At 39.1% G+C, this 17,376-nt stretch overlaps 1 protein-coding gene and 1 pseudogene across 1 annotated transcript; both read left to right on the forward strand.

Annotated features, from left to right (window-relative positions):
• The first annotated feature begins 336 nt into the window (after positions 1–336).
• LOC131241357 (PI-PLC X domain-containing protein At5g67130-like) lies at positions 337–2,999 on the forward strand (annotated as a pseudogene).
• Positions 3,000–3,050: 51 nt separating this feature from the next.
• On the forward strand, positions 3,051–5,407 carry LOC131241383 (UDP-N-acetylglucosamine transporter ROCK1-like). Its single transcript, XM_058240199.1, has 4 exons — positions 3,051–3,305; positions 3,379–3,472; positions 3,592–3,689; positions 5,235–5,407. The coding sequence occupies exons 1-4, from the start codon at positions 3,129–3,131 to the stop codon at positions 5,259–5,261; spliced, it is 396 nt and encodes a 131-aa protein (XP_058096182.1). The 5' UTR covers positions 3,051–3,128; the 3' UTR covers positions 5,262–5,407.
• Positions 5,408–17,376: the final 11,969 nt, after the last annotated feature.

The raw sequence follows: 17,376 nt of genomic DNA on the forward strand, positions 1-17,376 counted from the left end.
ATGGAACCTTGAAGAGCTCTTGGAAGTCATCACCTGGGCTTAGCTAGGAATCCATAATAAACCCGTAAGCAAACTCTACTAACAGAAAATCACATACACGCAACATAGAAATACTTGTATCTTGAAGATGGGATCTGTATGTATGTGTAGGTGGGTCTTCTTAGATAGAAGATATGATTTACATGCTTGCTACTGTATAATGTTCATGAACAAGATGTCCTTCTTAACAAATATATAATTATTTTTGCAAAAAGAAAAAAGTGAACGAAAAAAAGATATGGTTATTTTTTTTATTGCTACTATTTATACTCTGAATCATTGCAGAAGGATGTTAGAGGGGTGATGCCTAACATGTACGACTTCAACAATGACATTTGGTTGTGCCACTCCTTTGGAGGCCAATGCTACAATTTGATAGCATTCGTAAGTCGCGGTTGATTCCTTCTTATATAAATCTAATGAAATGATTGAATTTTGATTAACCTATCTAATTAACAACAACCTGCTATTAATGTGCTGAAAGAAATTCAAGTGTTCCTTGATGCCAACCCTTTGGAGATCATTACAATCTTCATAGAAGATTATGTCACATCACCTCAAGGCCTAACTAAGGTATTCAATGCCACCGGCCTTAGGAAATTTTGGTTTCTGGTATTAGGGATGCCTAAAAATGGGCAGGATTGGCCCATCATCTATGATATGATTAGTAAGAACCAGCGTTTGTTGGTATTCACCTCAAAATCAGCCAAGGAGGCTTCTGAAGGCATTGCCTATGAGTGGAGATATGTTATGGAAAACCAATGTAATCCCTGTTTTCTCTCCTTTCATAAATGTATTTCCCATGCAGATCTTGTAGTGGAACTATTATAGATAGACAGATGATTTTTTTTTTTTATGTAGAAATTTAGTACATGCTTTGCTAAGCCCACATGCATACATCCCTGATGTTAAAGCCGTGCATAACATGGCCCCTGCCGAGTAGATGATGTGACATGAGAATCAGGCTTGTTGTACATTCATTGGGTAGGCCACGTGCTTTAGTTGAATGAGGATTCCTGGTAATTCTTTTAAAATGTTCATTGTGTTGAGATGTAGAGCCACATCTGGACGGTCACTCGATCGGTCAAGTGGCCCATTCGACTAGTCGTGGACTGGCTTGACTCAAAGTCCAGTGAGCATTGGTTTTTTAGTTCTGCGGTACTCGACTGGTCGAGGCCCATGCTTGACCAGTCGAGAGTCCGCTCCACCGGTCGAGCAGCCTGCTCGACCAGTTGAGGTTATGCAGATTCGTTTTCAGATTTGATGCGGACTGCGGATTTTTGAGTCGGTTTTCGCAGAGGTGCAAAAGGGAAGTTGCCTAAACTATAAATAGGGGTCCCTAGGGCTTTTCTAGGTATGATGAGAGTTATTCCAAGGTATGGGCAAAGGGTTTTCTCTGTACTTCCAAGGGAAGAGGTTAGTTTATTGCCTTGTAATCTTTGTTTTCTTCATAGTGGAAGTTTGCATCTGTGGTTTTTTTACCCTTGTTGGGGTTTTTCCATGTATATCTTGTCTTCTGGTTTGTTTGGAATGCTTTGATTCTTCTTCTAGTTTATATTTCTTCTTGTTTATCGTTTGTGGGTGAGACCTGAGATTGGATCTTGGTTCACTGTGTTGTTGGCGTGCTGCACAACACATTGTTCTTTTTTAAATGTGTGTTCCACCTGACGAGTGAACTGGCAGGATTTTCGGGCCTGGCTATTTATTAGTGTGGACCGCTTGATGCATGCTCTAATGCTTTCCGCAGGTTGGCGAATGTGGCCTCATGAGGAGGTCTGCACTGTTAATGAAATTCAGTAAAAATATAAAATTTCTGTGTTTTCTCCTTGAATCAATTTGCTTTTGGACATAAAATGAAATTGATATAAAATACATCAAAATAGGAAGCATTGTCCAATTTGAATTTTTGATGCATAGGAGTATAAACATGTGAAGCTATTGTTGATTCTCTTTTTATTGGTTTTGGTGATTGGGCTGAAACTGCAGATGGTGACAGTGGGATGAAGGTGAGTTCTTATCCTAATCGTGCAGAATCATCTCCCATGAACACAACAACAAGATCCCTTGTTTTAGAGAACTATTTCTCTGACAATCCTAATTTAGCAACAGCTTGTAAGGACAACTTAGCTCCACTTACTAGCATGACTGGTACATGTCATGAAACAGCAGGAAAATGATGGCCCAACTTCATTGCTGTTGATTTCTACAAGGTAATGCATGAGATCTCACTTTCATTAAAGATGGAAATGGAAACATGATAACGAATTGTGTTTCTTTTATATGCATTTGGGTCTTTGTCCATGGATTTATTTATTTATTTTCTTTAATTCTTTAGTACATGTGCCTATTTGTATGTGGATCTTGTGTTGCAGAGAAGCGATAGAGGGGGAGTCCCACAAGCCCCACCAGATAATCCTAGCCATCAGTTTTTTCTTTCTTTCTTTCTTTCTTTTTGGACTTTTGACCATAAACATGTATGCTTTGATGAGTCACTGTCTGCCCGGTTGGTTTAATTTGTTGTTGAATTGCACACTGAAATTGAGTTTTCAGAACCTTGCTTTGATGAGTCACTGTTTGCCTAGTTGGTTTAATTCCTTGTTGAATTGCACACTAAAACCAAGTTTTGAGAACCTTGCTTCTATCTGAGGGGAAACAGCATAAGAACCATAGACTTGGTCCGTTGGTCTTGATACATGTAAGAGTATTTTAGAAGTTTCAATGTTTTTTGTTGACTTCTGACTCACTTTATAGTTTATACTACCAGATGTATTGTAGATTGTTTTTTTTCTCTCCACTTACTCTTTGAATGCAGTGGTTATTAATCACTGGCTATTTTCCTAGGCCTATTCCAGATAGTAAATCACTGTCTTATGTCTAACTTTTCAATCATTTCCTATTGGTTCCAAAGGCAGGAGAAAGCTTTTCTTATATTTTTTGAGTTGAGCATTTCTGCTGGCTAGGCTGATGCTAGGCCATTTTAATGGCTATGCGCTTGCAGGTAATTTCAGGGAATTACCAGGTTCTCTGACAGTCACTTTACTATATTTTTTCTGGGTGCAATCTGTAGGCAGAAGCAATCAGTTAAACAAATGGGGGCCCTATTCTTACTAATAATTGCTGCCATACTTCTAAGCTTTGGAGAAGGTTCTGGCAGGGATTCTAGTGGCACTAACCCAGATCAAGTTCTCTTTCATGGAATCATTCCTGTTTTAGTTGCTTCTGTGCTCTCTGGTCTGGCTTCTTCTCTCTGTCAGTGGGCTTCTCATGTTAGACTCCTTCACATTCCTCCATTTTCTCCATTTTCTTCTATCCTTTCTATATTGTTTCCTTTTGGTGCAGGTAAAGAAACACAACTCATGCTTAATGACTGTGGAAATGTCTATAGTTGGAAGCCTGTCAGTGGGCTTCTTCTCTCTGTCAGTGGGCTTCTCAAGTTAGACTCCTCTACATTCCTCCATTTTCTCCATTTTCTTCTATCCTTTCTATATTGTTTCCTTTTGGTGCAGGTGAAGAAACACAGCTCATGCTTCATAAATGTGGAAATGTCTACAGTTGGAAGCCTGTGCTTATTGGCAAGTATGTCTAAGTCTCCAGATGGAGAAGCCATCAGACAGCATGGGTTTTTTCATGGTTGGACCGCATTGACTGTGGTAATTATCTCCTCTATCTGATTTTCTCCTTGAATTTGATCCTTGCGCCAGGGATATTTACTGTATAAGCCTTGAATTTGTACAAGTGGGGCCTGTGGTTCAGTCTTTGAGACAATTGCTATGATGGGACGCACAGTGGATGGACCATGCCCCAAATATAGCAAGATTGGGAAGACCCACCAACCCAAATTTGGCATTTTCTGTTGAATTTAGATTGCCACTCTAGTTCTTTCTTAACCATCTATCTGAGGACACTACATGCTTAGACCAATGATCATATGATTTCTCAATATTCCGATGCATTTAGGGGTCATTTGGATGCCTGGAAGTTTTATTAGTTGTCAAGGGTTTACAGGCAACCCCACTTAAAGGTGGTGTTTGGACAGAAAATTTCACCTGTAAGCGAGTTACAGGCTGTAAGTCACACAACTTTTTTAGTGCATTTGAAATTCTGAGCAAAAGAAGTGATTTCACTTGTATGCAACTTACACCTGAAACTCACCCTCAAGCATAATGTCTTTCTGATCTGCGTTCTCTTCATTTTCAGCCGCATGATAGATTATGCTTGCCTCTCATAGGTTAATTTAAAATTTTAAAATCAATCTATCTGTCACTCCAATCACCCAATTACTTTTAGCTGTACGTGGGCCATGTTTTCATCATGTGCTCTTACATTGTATTGCTTGAACATGTGTCTCCGCTCCTCAAGCTTCATTCTGAATTCCTTCACATCACCAGAATTTGGCTGATTAAAAAAAGTCAGTCATTATAATGCACACAGCATTACAGCCAGATTTTCTGGATTTTACTGAATAATAATAAGATTCTTTGGAAGATATTGAGAAGAGAGTCAAGAGCACAGAAAATAAAAATAAAAATAATCATATAATATATGAGAATCGTCCCACAATCATATCTTTCAGTAAAGGCAGTGAGAAAACTCATTAGAAATGGAAGCTAAGAGAATATAACAAACAGAACAGAAGAGATGGAAAGATTTCCAATTCAGACAAATTTAAAGCACTTTCAAGAAGAAAATTAGCGGTTGCTTGAAAATAGACAAAGAGTGTGCACAATGCAACATGAGTACATGGCAGATGATATGTACCATTAGATTATAATTCCAAGTTCCAACTAAAAATTATAAAAACATATGCTCATTGTGAAGATTTACAGAAAGGTTCTGTTCTGTTATCATTTCTTACCCAAAAATTTTAGATTTCATAGTAATAGGTTGCATCTGTCCTGACCTGCTAGTTTGATTGAAATTCTGAATTTTCTGCTTCTTTGTATTTAATGATTCATTGTGAATTTTGTTTGAAATGTTATTTCCTTAGTCTACTATATCATTTTTCAATTTTTCTCACTACATCAGATCTTCACTTATACGAGAAGAAATCAATTTTCTGATACATGGATTTTAAAGGATTTTAGATGTGGAATGGTGCTGCAGCTGGATTTCTTTGCATTGCTCAAATGTTGTTAGCTTACCTTAGCTTTTTTTGAATACTAGCTCAAATGCGTTAATTTTCATGTTGCATACAGGTTCAAGTGGAATGCTCAGATGCATGATTCGGCCGCTTAACCTGCTTTTTTCCCACACCCTCCGTGAAGGTAACTCTGTCGCGGATGCTCTAGCAAAGTTAGGTAGTGATAAACAGGCTGACTACCTTTATCGCTCTAGAGCCGATCTCCCGAGACACATTAGAGGCTCCCTTGTGCTAGATTACGCCAGTATGGGCTTGATCAGGAGCTCCAGCGCAAGCAGGGAGTGGGTTGAGAGATTCGATCTCAGGGAGTGGGTTGGGAGCTTGGAGTGCTTCACAGCTAGGTTCAACCTCTCGTCGTACATGATTCCCTGTCTCCCTCTTCTCATCCTCGAGAAGTGCCCATTTTGTCTATCCAATTTTCTCTTTTTTTCTTTTTTCTTTTTTTTCCTTTCTTCCTTTTCCTGCTGCCCATCTTGGCTATATGATAGATGAGGCCCGATGTAATTGTGGAGCCCTCCTGAATGTCCAGTCTTTGCATATCTCTTTTTGCTAATTAACAAAGATACAGGGGAAAGCCCTTTTTTCCAAAAAAAAAAAAAGAAGAAGAAGAAAGAAAGTGGAATGCTCAGATCTCGATACTTTGTCTGAGATAGATGGACCCCACATTCAATGCTTAAGAAAGGTATTGGTCTGTTCATTTCAAAACGTTTACATGAGATACAAAATACAGAAGTGATTTGTATATGTGGGTTCTAGTTGCATGCAGTGGGCAGTTGTATAAATACAGGTTGGTTATTCCTATTCGTCAGATTAATGGCCTTAAAACGGGCAGTTAAATAAAATGGCATTGGATCACATTCAGTGGGAAAATGTTAGGCAGCTAGGATTGTCCTATCAGTTTGATTTTTTTCAACCATCAGTTGCCATTTTGTCCCATGAGAGGGACAGTTTGCCCACTGTTGGAACCTTCCCAAGGTCTAACATGAAGTATATTTTGATCATATTATGCAGATAGTTGTATCTTTATGATTATGATGATGCAGTTCTTTCTGCTTTTGGGATGATTCTTTTCTCTCTCTTTTTTTTTTTCAGAAAAATCTTTTGCTTGAACTGAAAACAAGGTCTAAAAACGTGGGGTCATGAACAGATAAAGAAGCCCCTCGTTTTTTCTTTTTTCTTTTTTTCTTTTCCTTTTCTTTTAGCTTTGCTTTTTTCTAAAGATAAAGGTAGGAGCCATTTTGAAAATGGGGGAAAAAATGAAGAGCCGGCACTTACAGCAAATGTCCTACAATAAAATCATCATGTGGCATTCCATGGTGAAGCAAGATAATAGATATGATGGACTATAACAGTATCTTGTGCACTCGACAATATAGCTATAACCGTAAAAATATTCAATTCTAGGCACATCTACTGATAGAATAGGATTTCACATACACATGGTTGGCTGTTGTAGCACACACCAACATAGTTATTTGGTGGTGCTGGAAAAGCTTTGCGGAACACACTATACACTATTGTGTAAGAGTTTTATTCACTCTGTCCATCCATTTTTCTAGATCATTTTAGTGCACGATCCCAAAAATGAAGTAGATCCAACTCTCCGTTTGGATGTGGTATGACACTCCATGACCATTCATTTGTAGCAAAAGGGACGGTAGTGCAAAATGGTCTTATCGTCCATTTTAAAGGCTCTTAATCAGATGGCTGTGATTATCTACTCAGGTTAATTATGAGGTCATGTATGCAGCATAGGTGTCTAATAGAAAGTTGAAACACATGCTGGTGGTCTAAGCCCTTTGTCACACTGGACTCATGATGAATGCATCTTCACCTATGATTAGGACCATCCATTCACATGAGATGCAGACCGAGTAGATGTCACTCACAACATGATAGGCTGGTTTGTACCCATTGCACACGACAGGTGCTATAGATATGTAACGCCCAGAAAATCGGGGGTTGAGCAGAAGCCCAGCTCCCGAGTTCCAACGCATCACTTATGTAACATAGATAATGATGATTAAATGTTGTCTATATTAGCACATTAAACATAAATAAGATTACACTAAATCAGCATATCATACTCCATAGACAATTAGATTACACAAGCGGAAGACTGTGATAGATATATAAAGCATAAAAGTGGTAAGTCCCCAGAGTATCAACATATTGCCTAGTTAAATAATTACATGAATAGTTCCAAAATATACAAAAATGATAAAGTGTAATGTCATCTAATCCATATCCCTGTAGCCTTGGTGATGCAACTCCAGATTTATATAGACCCGCTAGAGAGTTGCAGATAGGAGAACTCCTCCTCGTTGTCATAGAAGGCAGACTCCGTCTCGTAAGCCTTGCCGTCATCTGCAACTACAACAAAGTCTGGTTGGTGTTTTAAAACACCGTCCCAGAGTGGGAGTGAGTGATCAACTCAATGGAGCTATAAGGCAAAGGTTAACATGTTATCAATTCAATCAAGCAGTAATGATAAAGCAGTACAACAATCATGTCCTAAATACTCTTGTTAATGCAGGAATGATATGCTGTAATGATGCATGCCCTCGCCTGCACTCCCTCTGCGACATCATCTCACGATCGCGGCATGCAACACTCTCGTTGTGCTCAACTCCAATGCCAAAGGCACATGCAATGCGGTGCATGTGCGTGATTAGCCAAGTTCTTGATTAGATTTATTCATACAGTAGGTTTGGGAAGCTAAGATACCTCCCTTTATATCATTGACCCAAACAATGATCCATCTAGGGTCGTCAATCTTAATTAGTCACATACGATGGCAGTTCCAGGTCGCTACGGAGAGGCTCGTCACCTCAGCGCAGGCTTAGTTTATATTTGAAGTCACTGCGGGAAGGCTCGTCACCTTAGCGTAGTCCTACTGTATACTCGAGATCACTACGAGAGGCTCGTCACCTGATCGTAGGCCAACAACTCGAATACAATGTCTCATACCACCGTATTCGGCTCACGAGTTTGGTTTGCTCACTGGACACTATGGGGAGGCTCGTCACCCTAGCATAGGCCGACAGCTCAACTACGGTGTCCCATACCACCATGCCCGGCTCATGAGTCTTAGTGGATCGTGGTACCAAGGTTAAACGGGCTTTCCACTGGTAAGTTGGTACCTTAGATTCAAGCAGTAGCGACTATACATGGTGAACATACATTAGGCCAATCAGGTTACTTGACAAGTTCAACTGGTACGAGCTCACGTTGAATTAATTGATATGGAGCGTGTAAGCACTCTGCATGGCCTAACCACTGTTGACAATCACCGTACGACTCGGATTCATCAAACGTGTCCGTGGTGGCTAAAATGATTCAGCCACTCGATCGAAAGTCGTTACCGATTGCCTGGACTACACGTAGCCCTAATCACACTCCAAAAAAATTTCATTCACATGTGATAGTCAAAGACAACATGTGACAACCAATCTAAATATAAATCTCATTTGAGCATTTCAACAAACACAGTGCACATGTTATTATATATAGGCATCTCATCCATAAATCACGTAGTAGTAAGATAGGTTATATGAAGGAAATTGTAACCATAGATGAGGGAATTGAGAATTCTATCTCAACACCCTAATTACATATATTTCAACAAGCATTTCCTCATTCAGGTATTTTATCAAACACTTAGGCTACACATATCACATACATGTAATAAATTAGTTAAAACATATATTATAGCAAATCCTTTCACAAGGGAGTTGCCACACATACAACAATCATATATTCTTAGTCGATAATCATGACAAGCACAAATCCTAATTCCATATTGATTCAAACATTTCAACAAATACATGGAATGCATTAAAATCAACATAGTTTACATATACGTGTAATATACGGAAAATATCGTATCTAAGCACATGTGATAGCAATCAAGTCAGTCATAAATCATTAACTGACATTGAAAGCCTTAAAAACCATAACCTAAATGTTTATAGTCCGCACCTTCCATCGGTAAACTCGTATCAAACTCAGTTCGAATACTACGCCTTTGTCTACGGCACAACGACAACCTATAGCATGAAATAGGTTAGCTATTTCGTCGATTCTTCTACTTGGATACCTAAAACAGATTAGGGTTAGGGTTTCTTACCCAAAAATGGAATCAAAATCGCTGGTATAGCGATGCAGGCAGGATGATTTGGCACGTGGAGCGGCGGGAATGAATCCCAGCAACTGTCTCTCACTCTCTCTCTCTTCTCCTCACTCTTTCCTTCTCTTTTTCTCTCTTCTCTCTCTTAGGGTTTGTAAATTCGTATGGAATGAGAGAGGGGTGGGTTAAGGCCCTTATATAGGCCCAGAACTGATGTCAATGGCCCCAGGGCCATGGTATACTTAGGATATAGCCAAAGGGTGGCTGTTTTGGTCCAACAGAGCTCATCTGGAGGTCCATTTCTTGCATACGGTCCGGTGAAAGTTTCCTGACAATGGATTTACGTCAGGTTAAGTTTTCGGTCCGATCGGATTTATAAATCGACTGTGGAGGACCAGTTTCAGTTCAACGATCATCGCCATTCGATCAGGGCCACAAGTACACTAACCTGTGTTGGGAAATTTCCCTGATCCGAGGGTGTAGTTGGGTCAAAATCTGACGGTTTGAAACCTTAAATTTGGCCTGCAAGTGAACGGCCCAATTCACTTAAGTTTGGGTTCATTTTCTAAAGATATTCGCGTTTCTCACACACTTTGCTCCGGGCTCAAGTTGTACGTTTCTGGATACTATTTGGACTCGATTCCTGCGATGGTTGTCAAGCCCAATAAGGCGGTCATAACTGTATAGCTTTGTGGTAATCGGACTTTCGACGCGCGGTCCAGGTCCGATACGGAGTTTCGAGATGCTCCCGAGAGCAGCTGGGTTTTCAGATTGATCCTAGGTTTCTAGGTAATGTAGCGTTAGCGACTCTACTAGTTTTGGGTCTTGTAGTACGTATAGAAAGCAGTTCAAGCTAATATGCTTATCACTTCAGTTTAATACTTAATTAATTTTCGTCTAATTTCTAGAGGATTCGGTCGTTAGTGATTTCTGCCTGAGGTGGTACTCGGGTCATTATACGGATTTTTCTGAGACGTTACAAGATAGCTATCTGGAAATAAAATCACTGAAGTTTCTTATACAAGCTCTTTTGCTTAATGGACCATGCATTCCCAAAAGTTACCGGAAAACAGAATCGATGTTCCCAACTCAGCTGAAATTTGTAAGTAAATGCAGTCTTTAATACCCATTATTTTCCAAGGTTTTTATAATTTTTTGTTATGGTGTGTTTCAGGGCTGTGCTTGCTAGGACATTGTATTATACTGGACGACTAAAACAAACTTCGTCGACATTTGTATATGTCATGTCCAACTTATTTCCATCAATGACCTTCTTGTTGGTTATCATTTTCAGGTATAACCCACTCATCTAAGCTGGCAAGTTGGGATTGTTTTCGATTGGGAGATCATGAATCGGATTCGTTTAGGAGCTGGTGGAACTGTTGTCTAGATGCCATGGGGCGGCATCTGGGTATTCATTGATTTCTTTTCTATTGATGTGGGAGGTTTTGTTGGGGTCCAATGAGGAAGAATGCATGTGAATTTTGATTAGGAAAACTTGTGCACGAATGGGAATTTTGATTGAATTGATATGAAGTGAAGCTTGTTCAAATCAAGCTGTGCTCTTCAAACACTCAAGAAGCATTTGGTGGATCAGTTCACTGTCTTTACAGGAACTTTCCAGCTTGGTTTCGAGGGGAATTGGGTGGAACTGTCTTTAGGTATCTCATTTTTTTCAATTGGTTGTCGGTTTGTTAGGATCTGCCAAGGAGGATTCTTGATGTGAACGTGGGTGATTTTTTGTATCGGCAATGTGGGTGTGTGGAGAATGTGATTGAATCAGTCGATGATTGGCGAATGAAGCGAAGCGTTGTTGAGATTGTGCTGCGATCTTTTTGCAGGAAAAGGTTGCAGGTATTGAACTACTCTTGCCAGAAATTGAAATATGTCGACATAATTCAAGATTTCTCTTCTTATCTTTTATTTTCTCATTCATAGTAGAGTATGATCATCGATGGATAACAGGATTTTGGATTTGGAGTAAGAAACATGGAATTGGTTGCAATATGTTATATTTTAAAATTCTATAACAATAAGAAAGAGCGGAAATTGACTCTATATCGATCCTTCTTCTATCAATATGGAGATGCAATCAGAATCATGTAATTGAAACAGGTTCGACAAGGCGATGCTAATTCGAGATGCCCCATCTTCAGCCGACACAAATGCTTGTGTGCAGGATCCGGGATGTTGGTTGGTGCCTGTGGTGAATGTTCATTAGCCCAAAAGTCCAGTTGGTCCGTTTATCAGGTGGGACACATGTATCAAGAAATAGATTATTAGAAAAATGACATCAATGATCATGTTCAACATGCATGTGTGATGAAAGTCTCAGATGCCACAGGCATCTGCAATGATTGCACATCTGGCACAGGAGTTTGACACTTGACGATGGGCTTTCTTGAATCAGCATTCCTGTGTTCGATAATTCTGTAAACATGTTTCTATGGATCTTGGTTTCTTGAATTACGAGATATCATTGGCATCTTCTAAGAGCCTGTTTGGTAGACACGTAAAAATGAGTGTTTCTCATTTTAGATAACTGTAATTATGTATTAAAGATCATGATTGTTGGTTGTCAAAAAAAATATGATTCCTAATGCATAATCACAGTTAACTAAAATGAGATGAACCAATCTTTAGGTGTCTGCCAAACAGGCCATAATTCCTTTTTAGGTCTTCAGTTGGTGATTCTGTTGACATCAAGTAATGTCCTTTATATTTCAGCTTCGATGTTTACGAATATATATTTCCAGGCTCCTGTTCTGCATCATTGAAGTGTGGCACGTACCAAATGACACCATCTCTTGCAGTGATACTTGGAGGCGCTGCAGGAGCTGTTGGATTGGTGGCACTACCTGTATTCCTATGGTTCTGCCTACTACATAAGAGGAGTGTTTCAAGAACTTCTGAGACAGGTTCTTCAGATCCATCTCTTCAAGGTACATAGCCTTACTTTTGGGATGTGTTTGGGTGCACTACTGAATTCGATTGGGATAGCAGTTCAATTAACTGGAAATGGCCAAATTGCATTTACCTTCCGTAGTATTCATTTTGCAGTTAAATCCCTTCCAATTCCAACTTGAAAGTAACTTCTGCAATTTGAATACTATTACTACAAAGGTACTTATAATTTGGTAATTTCCGCTAGATTGAACTAATTATTGCAATTCAATTATTTAATGTATCCAAACGCCAACTTAAGAGTATGTGAGAGTCATGTGGATTTCAGTCTGAATTTGAACCGAATAAGTACGTGTTGAACCATTCACAAATCTGTCCGGATACTGGTCCTAGATTACAAGCCCGGGCCCGGCCATCGAATGAGATTAAGGTCCAACCCCGGACATGGCCCAATAGGGCATAGAACTCACCCACTGCCATCCATAATCCAATTGTTGTAGATGAACATGGTCCCAACATCACCGGGAGGTAATTGTTCGCATGAGGAGCCCCATCATAGATAGAGCCCACATTGGATGGTCATGGTACATCAGCATACTGAGAGCCAAGATCGTGATATCCAAGTTTCCAAAGACAACCAAAGGAATCCCACTACTTAAATCATGTTCATGTTTGTTTTTTCGTTAGGTGGCAGTACATAAATGTGAGTTCATAAATGTGGACCGAAGGCGACTGTCAATGGTTCATAGGCTTTCTTGTTGAGGGCCTTAGCATGCTCGGCTACTCTGTAAACCGAACTTCTTTTCCAAATCTCGGCCTCCTGTGAATGACACATTTGCAAGCGTTCCCCCTCAATTTTGATTACCCAGTTCATCGGTGTTGCTTTTCCCTTCGATCACCTTTGCTAGGAACCAAAGCAACGGCGATAAACCTGTATTGGTGAGTGTGGCCAACATACCACACCAAATATTATCAGTGTCTGCGATAAGTACTACCGAAAAGGTAAAACAACATGCGTGCTGCCAACTGGGAACACATCGACATTGTGTGGAAAACATCTCGTCGTAGGAAATCGGTGTTGTGTGGGGAAACCCCTATGCATTTGGAGATGTTTTTCTGCACACACATACCATGAGTTGTTCTCTTGATTGAAACATGAATGTGACTGAAATGTGTAAATGAAACATTACCAAGTTTAAGAGTGTTGTTGTTGCTCGCCAAAGCTGCTTAAAGATCCGAACATTTGGAAAATCCTTGAATTGAAGACATTAGCAATCTTAGGAGATTATTAACTTCTTGATACATCTTACAAAATTGAACTGTAATTTATATACATGTATCTTACATAGCTTTCTGCTTTCTTTAGTCTTAAAATAAAAAATAAAAAAAAAACAAGAAGATTATTTATGCCAATGTATAGTAGAAAATTGAAAAGAAACCGTAGGCATCTGAGTGTAGTCTATCTCAAGTAAGAATTATCCAATGGAAAGGGATTATAAATTCATAAAAGCTAATTCCTCATTTTCTTTTATCTAGAAAACTAATGGTTTCCAGTTTAGTGGAGTTGGAGAAGTGATTATGATTGGGGCATTGGTTGGAGATTTTGTGTTGTGAGTTGTGGGTGTTGTTTGAATCGGATGCCTTGGGAAGAGTGCGATTGGGAGAAACACCCATTTTAAATTAGAACAGGATATGGTTCTTTTTAACTTTGATCTCTAACTTGGGGGTAGGAAATCCCTTTATTTAGAAAGAGGAAAGCAAGTTTGAGAAAGGAGGAATGTGACCCTGATTTGTGGCATATGTAATAATGCATGCGGATCAATAGTTAGGTGGGGCCAAAGATGGACGTGTTGGCCCATAAATTAGGCCAATCTCCTCTTTAGGAGAGGAAAATGGATGGTTAGAAAGAAAATTATCAATGGCCAATGTCAAACATATGTGTGTATCAAGGTAGTGAGATCCATTTTCCATTACCCGGGACTGGCAGATCAGGATGTGGGTCCCACTTGTACCATTTCTTGAACGGTATTGATTCATCAATACAGGCTATATGCATTTATATCAATCCAGATTCAAGACTCTCTGAAAGTCATGGACCTCAATGTGTATAATGTGTATGGAGCATTTCCTGATGATCACTGCTTATCTGATGCTTGTAATTAGCCAAGCTCTTTCCATCAAATTCATGGCTATAAAAAAGGTCACCAAATTCAAATGGCTGATATCAGATATTTAAAAGATTTGACATGTACACAATAGGGCCCATGATTTTGATGGTCAGGATTCTGGATTGACTTATATGTATGCCACTTGTATGGTGGATGATGGTGAAAAGGTATGTCCTGAATTAATTCAACATAGTTCATTTTTATTTATTATTTTTCTTTTTTCAGAGAAAGGTGGGAACACACCACCTTCTTTTGGTGAATTAGCAAAATCTGGTCCATATTCAAGTACTCTGTTTACCACTCCCGAATCCCAATAGATGTGAGCTAACAAATATTGCATTCCCATGATAGTTTCATTCAGCTCCACCCAATTGTACCAAATGCTCCATTGGTTGGGGGCGGCGTGGGGTGGTTGGGATTCTTTTCCGCTTAGGATGTGATCTTCCATGATTCTCATATCTCATTCTATCTGGATATTGTTTATGCCCATGGCTTATAAATCCACATGCCATCAAGAAGAGCTTGGGTTTTGGCATTTGTGTTTGTCGTTGTGTTTATGAAAATGAAAGTGAATTACATATTAAAGTTATGAGATCCGATAGATGAGGCGAATTCACATCAAAAAAATTTGAAACATATTGTGAAGAACATGGGATTCACCAGCCTTTAATGGTCTCATACATGCCTCAACAAAATAGGGTGGTTGAAAGAAAGAATTGAACAATTCTTAACATTACTCAAAGCATGCTGAAGAGTAAAAAGATAACTAAAGAATTTTTGGCAGAAGCGGTAGATTGTGCAGTTTATTTGATGAACCCTCCTTCCACAAAAAGCACGTAGAACAAAACACTACAAGAAGTATGGAGTGTAAGAAAGCTAGGCGTGTTTCACATTTGTGGGTTTTTGAAAGTATCACTTATGCACATGTGCTCGACTAAAAGAGAATCCAAGGTGGATGACAAGAGTGTAAAGCACATCTTCCTTGGATATGATGCTCGCTGCAAAGGCTACAAATTGTATAACCCAAGCAATGGAGGAATGATTATATGTCGATGAAGAAGGCATGTGGGATTGGACTACAAATGAGGAAGACTATGACATCTTTCCTTTAAAAGAGGATGATGATCAAGTGATATGAATGCCCACTACTCTGGGTCTCTCTCTCTCTCTCTCTCTCTCTCTCTCTATCATTTTTTCTTAATTGAACTGAATGTTTTGCAATTCGATTCAGTAGTGCATCCAAACGCAGCCTTTAATTTTGAACATGAATTAACTTTGAAAGGAAATATATATATATATATATATATATATATATATATATATATATATATATATATATATATATATATATATATATATATATATAGCTTAAATTGGGATATAGAAAAAGAAAAAGAAAGCCTTATTGCTTGGGATTGATTCCATAGCTTTTCGAGAAGTGATTTCTCGACTTCCCAAGTGATGCTCAAATGTCGATGCTAAAAAACACGGATTCCAGCATTTTGCTTCAATAGTAATTCCCCTCTCATTCCTCGGACAAAAGAACATTCAAATAACCGCTGTAGTTACCTAATACTCAAGAGGGACTACGTCATTCCATTAGCGAAAGTTGACTGTCTTGGGGCCGTAAAAGTTTCAGATCAAGTTGATATTTGTGTTTTCCCTTCATTCGGGTTCTTCATGTGACTTTATGAATAGGTTGGATGACAAATAAATATTTTGGTGGCCCCAAGAAGATATCACTGGTAAACATTCAATCCACACTGGTACAGTCCACTTGGGCTTTAGATCTGCCTCATTTTTGGGTTCATGACTTACAATAAGCTGGCAAAATGAATGGACGACGTTGATAAGACACACACACCATGGTGGGGCCTACAGAGGGTAACTGCCAAATCCAAGTCCAAATTTTTAAAAAAAAAAAAAGAAAAAAGAAAAAAAAAGAAGAAGTTGTTTTGCCGGGCCATCCAAACTGGTGGAAAGGGTTTTCTGGACAAAAGGACCAGCGACCATAAGGCCACAAATCAACCCAAAAGGAAAAGAAAAGAAAAGAAAATAAAATCAAAGCCCCACCATATGAATTTGAAAACCAAAAAGTTAATTAATAAAGATGGGAAATGATTTCAACCTGCATCAACTTTCATGTTTTTAATTTTTAATTTTTTAGAATTGAACTAGTACCAAAGTGTAGCATTTGAATTCTCAAAATTGAGAATGAGTGTACCCAAATATAAAATGGTGGCTATAAATCACAAATCACGCCTCCCTTTAAAAAAATGCCCCCCCAAAAAAATAAAAATAAAAATAAAAAATGAAGAAGAAGATGATGCAAAAGCAATGAAGCAACTCGGAACGAATGAGATATCACCAACATTAGTTAATTTAGCAATATTAATTATGATAGTGATCAAGGACTGCGAACAGGGTCTGGGTGGCAGTGAGGAATAGAAGGAAAATTGCAGCGAGGAGAGAAATGCAAGTCCATGGGCTTCCGAAGTAGGTCTTCCAGGCTCAGCCAACGACTGGTTAACACAGAGACGAGGATTAATGATGCAGTAATTATTCACATCTCTCTGCATCAACCCAAGACTGCTATCTGGATCGATGGGCACAACGTAAGCCAGCCCTCTGAAGAGGTCTGCAATGGTCTTCTCAGTCCCCAGAAAATTCATTATAATCTTTTTATTTTGGAGGAGGATTACATCTCTATCGGTATCGATTATATCATCCATGAACGATACATACGAACTCACTTCAGTGCCAGCACCTGCATGAAGTTGCTCAAAGGCTAATATATAGATTGAGGAACTTAGATTCGGTAGCATCATCGACTTCGATCTCTGGGAGCCTGAGAGTGCTGGGAAAACATAGGAAGCCTTTATCGAACTTGATGCCATCGATGCATTGGGTTTTGATCCTTTCGAACCGGATTCCAGCCTCACGAAGCTGTGACGTGGGCCATATCAACTTTTGCTTGCCACGCTTGCTGCGGGGAA

Source organism: Magnolia sinica, chromosome 3 (genome assembly GCF_029962835.1).
Source record: "Magnolia sinica isolate HGM2019 chromosome 3, MsV1, whole genome shotgun sequence".
NCBI lineage: Eukaryota > Viridiplantae > Streptophyta > Magnoliopsida > Magnoliales > Magnoliaceae > Magnolia > Magnolia sinica.

Coding starts and splice junctions, on each gene's coding strand:
- LOC131241383 (XM_058240199.1), top strand. CDS start 3,129: ATGGGGGCCCTATTCTTACTAATAATTGCTGCCATACTTCTAAGCTTT. Junction 3,306..3,378: donor TCTGTCAGTGGGCTTCTCAT/GTTAGACTCCTT, acceptor CTTTTGGTGCAG/GTAAAGAAACACAACTCATG. Junction 3,690..5,234: donor GTTGGACCGCATTGACTGTG/GTAATTATCTCC, acceptor TGTTGCATACAG/GTTCAAGTGGAATGCTCAGA.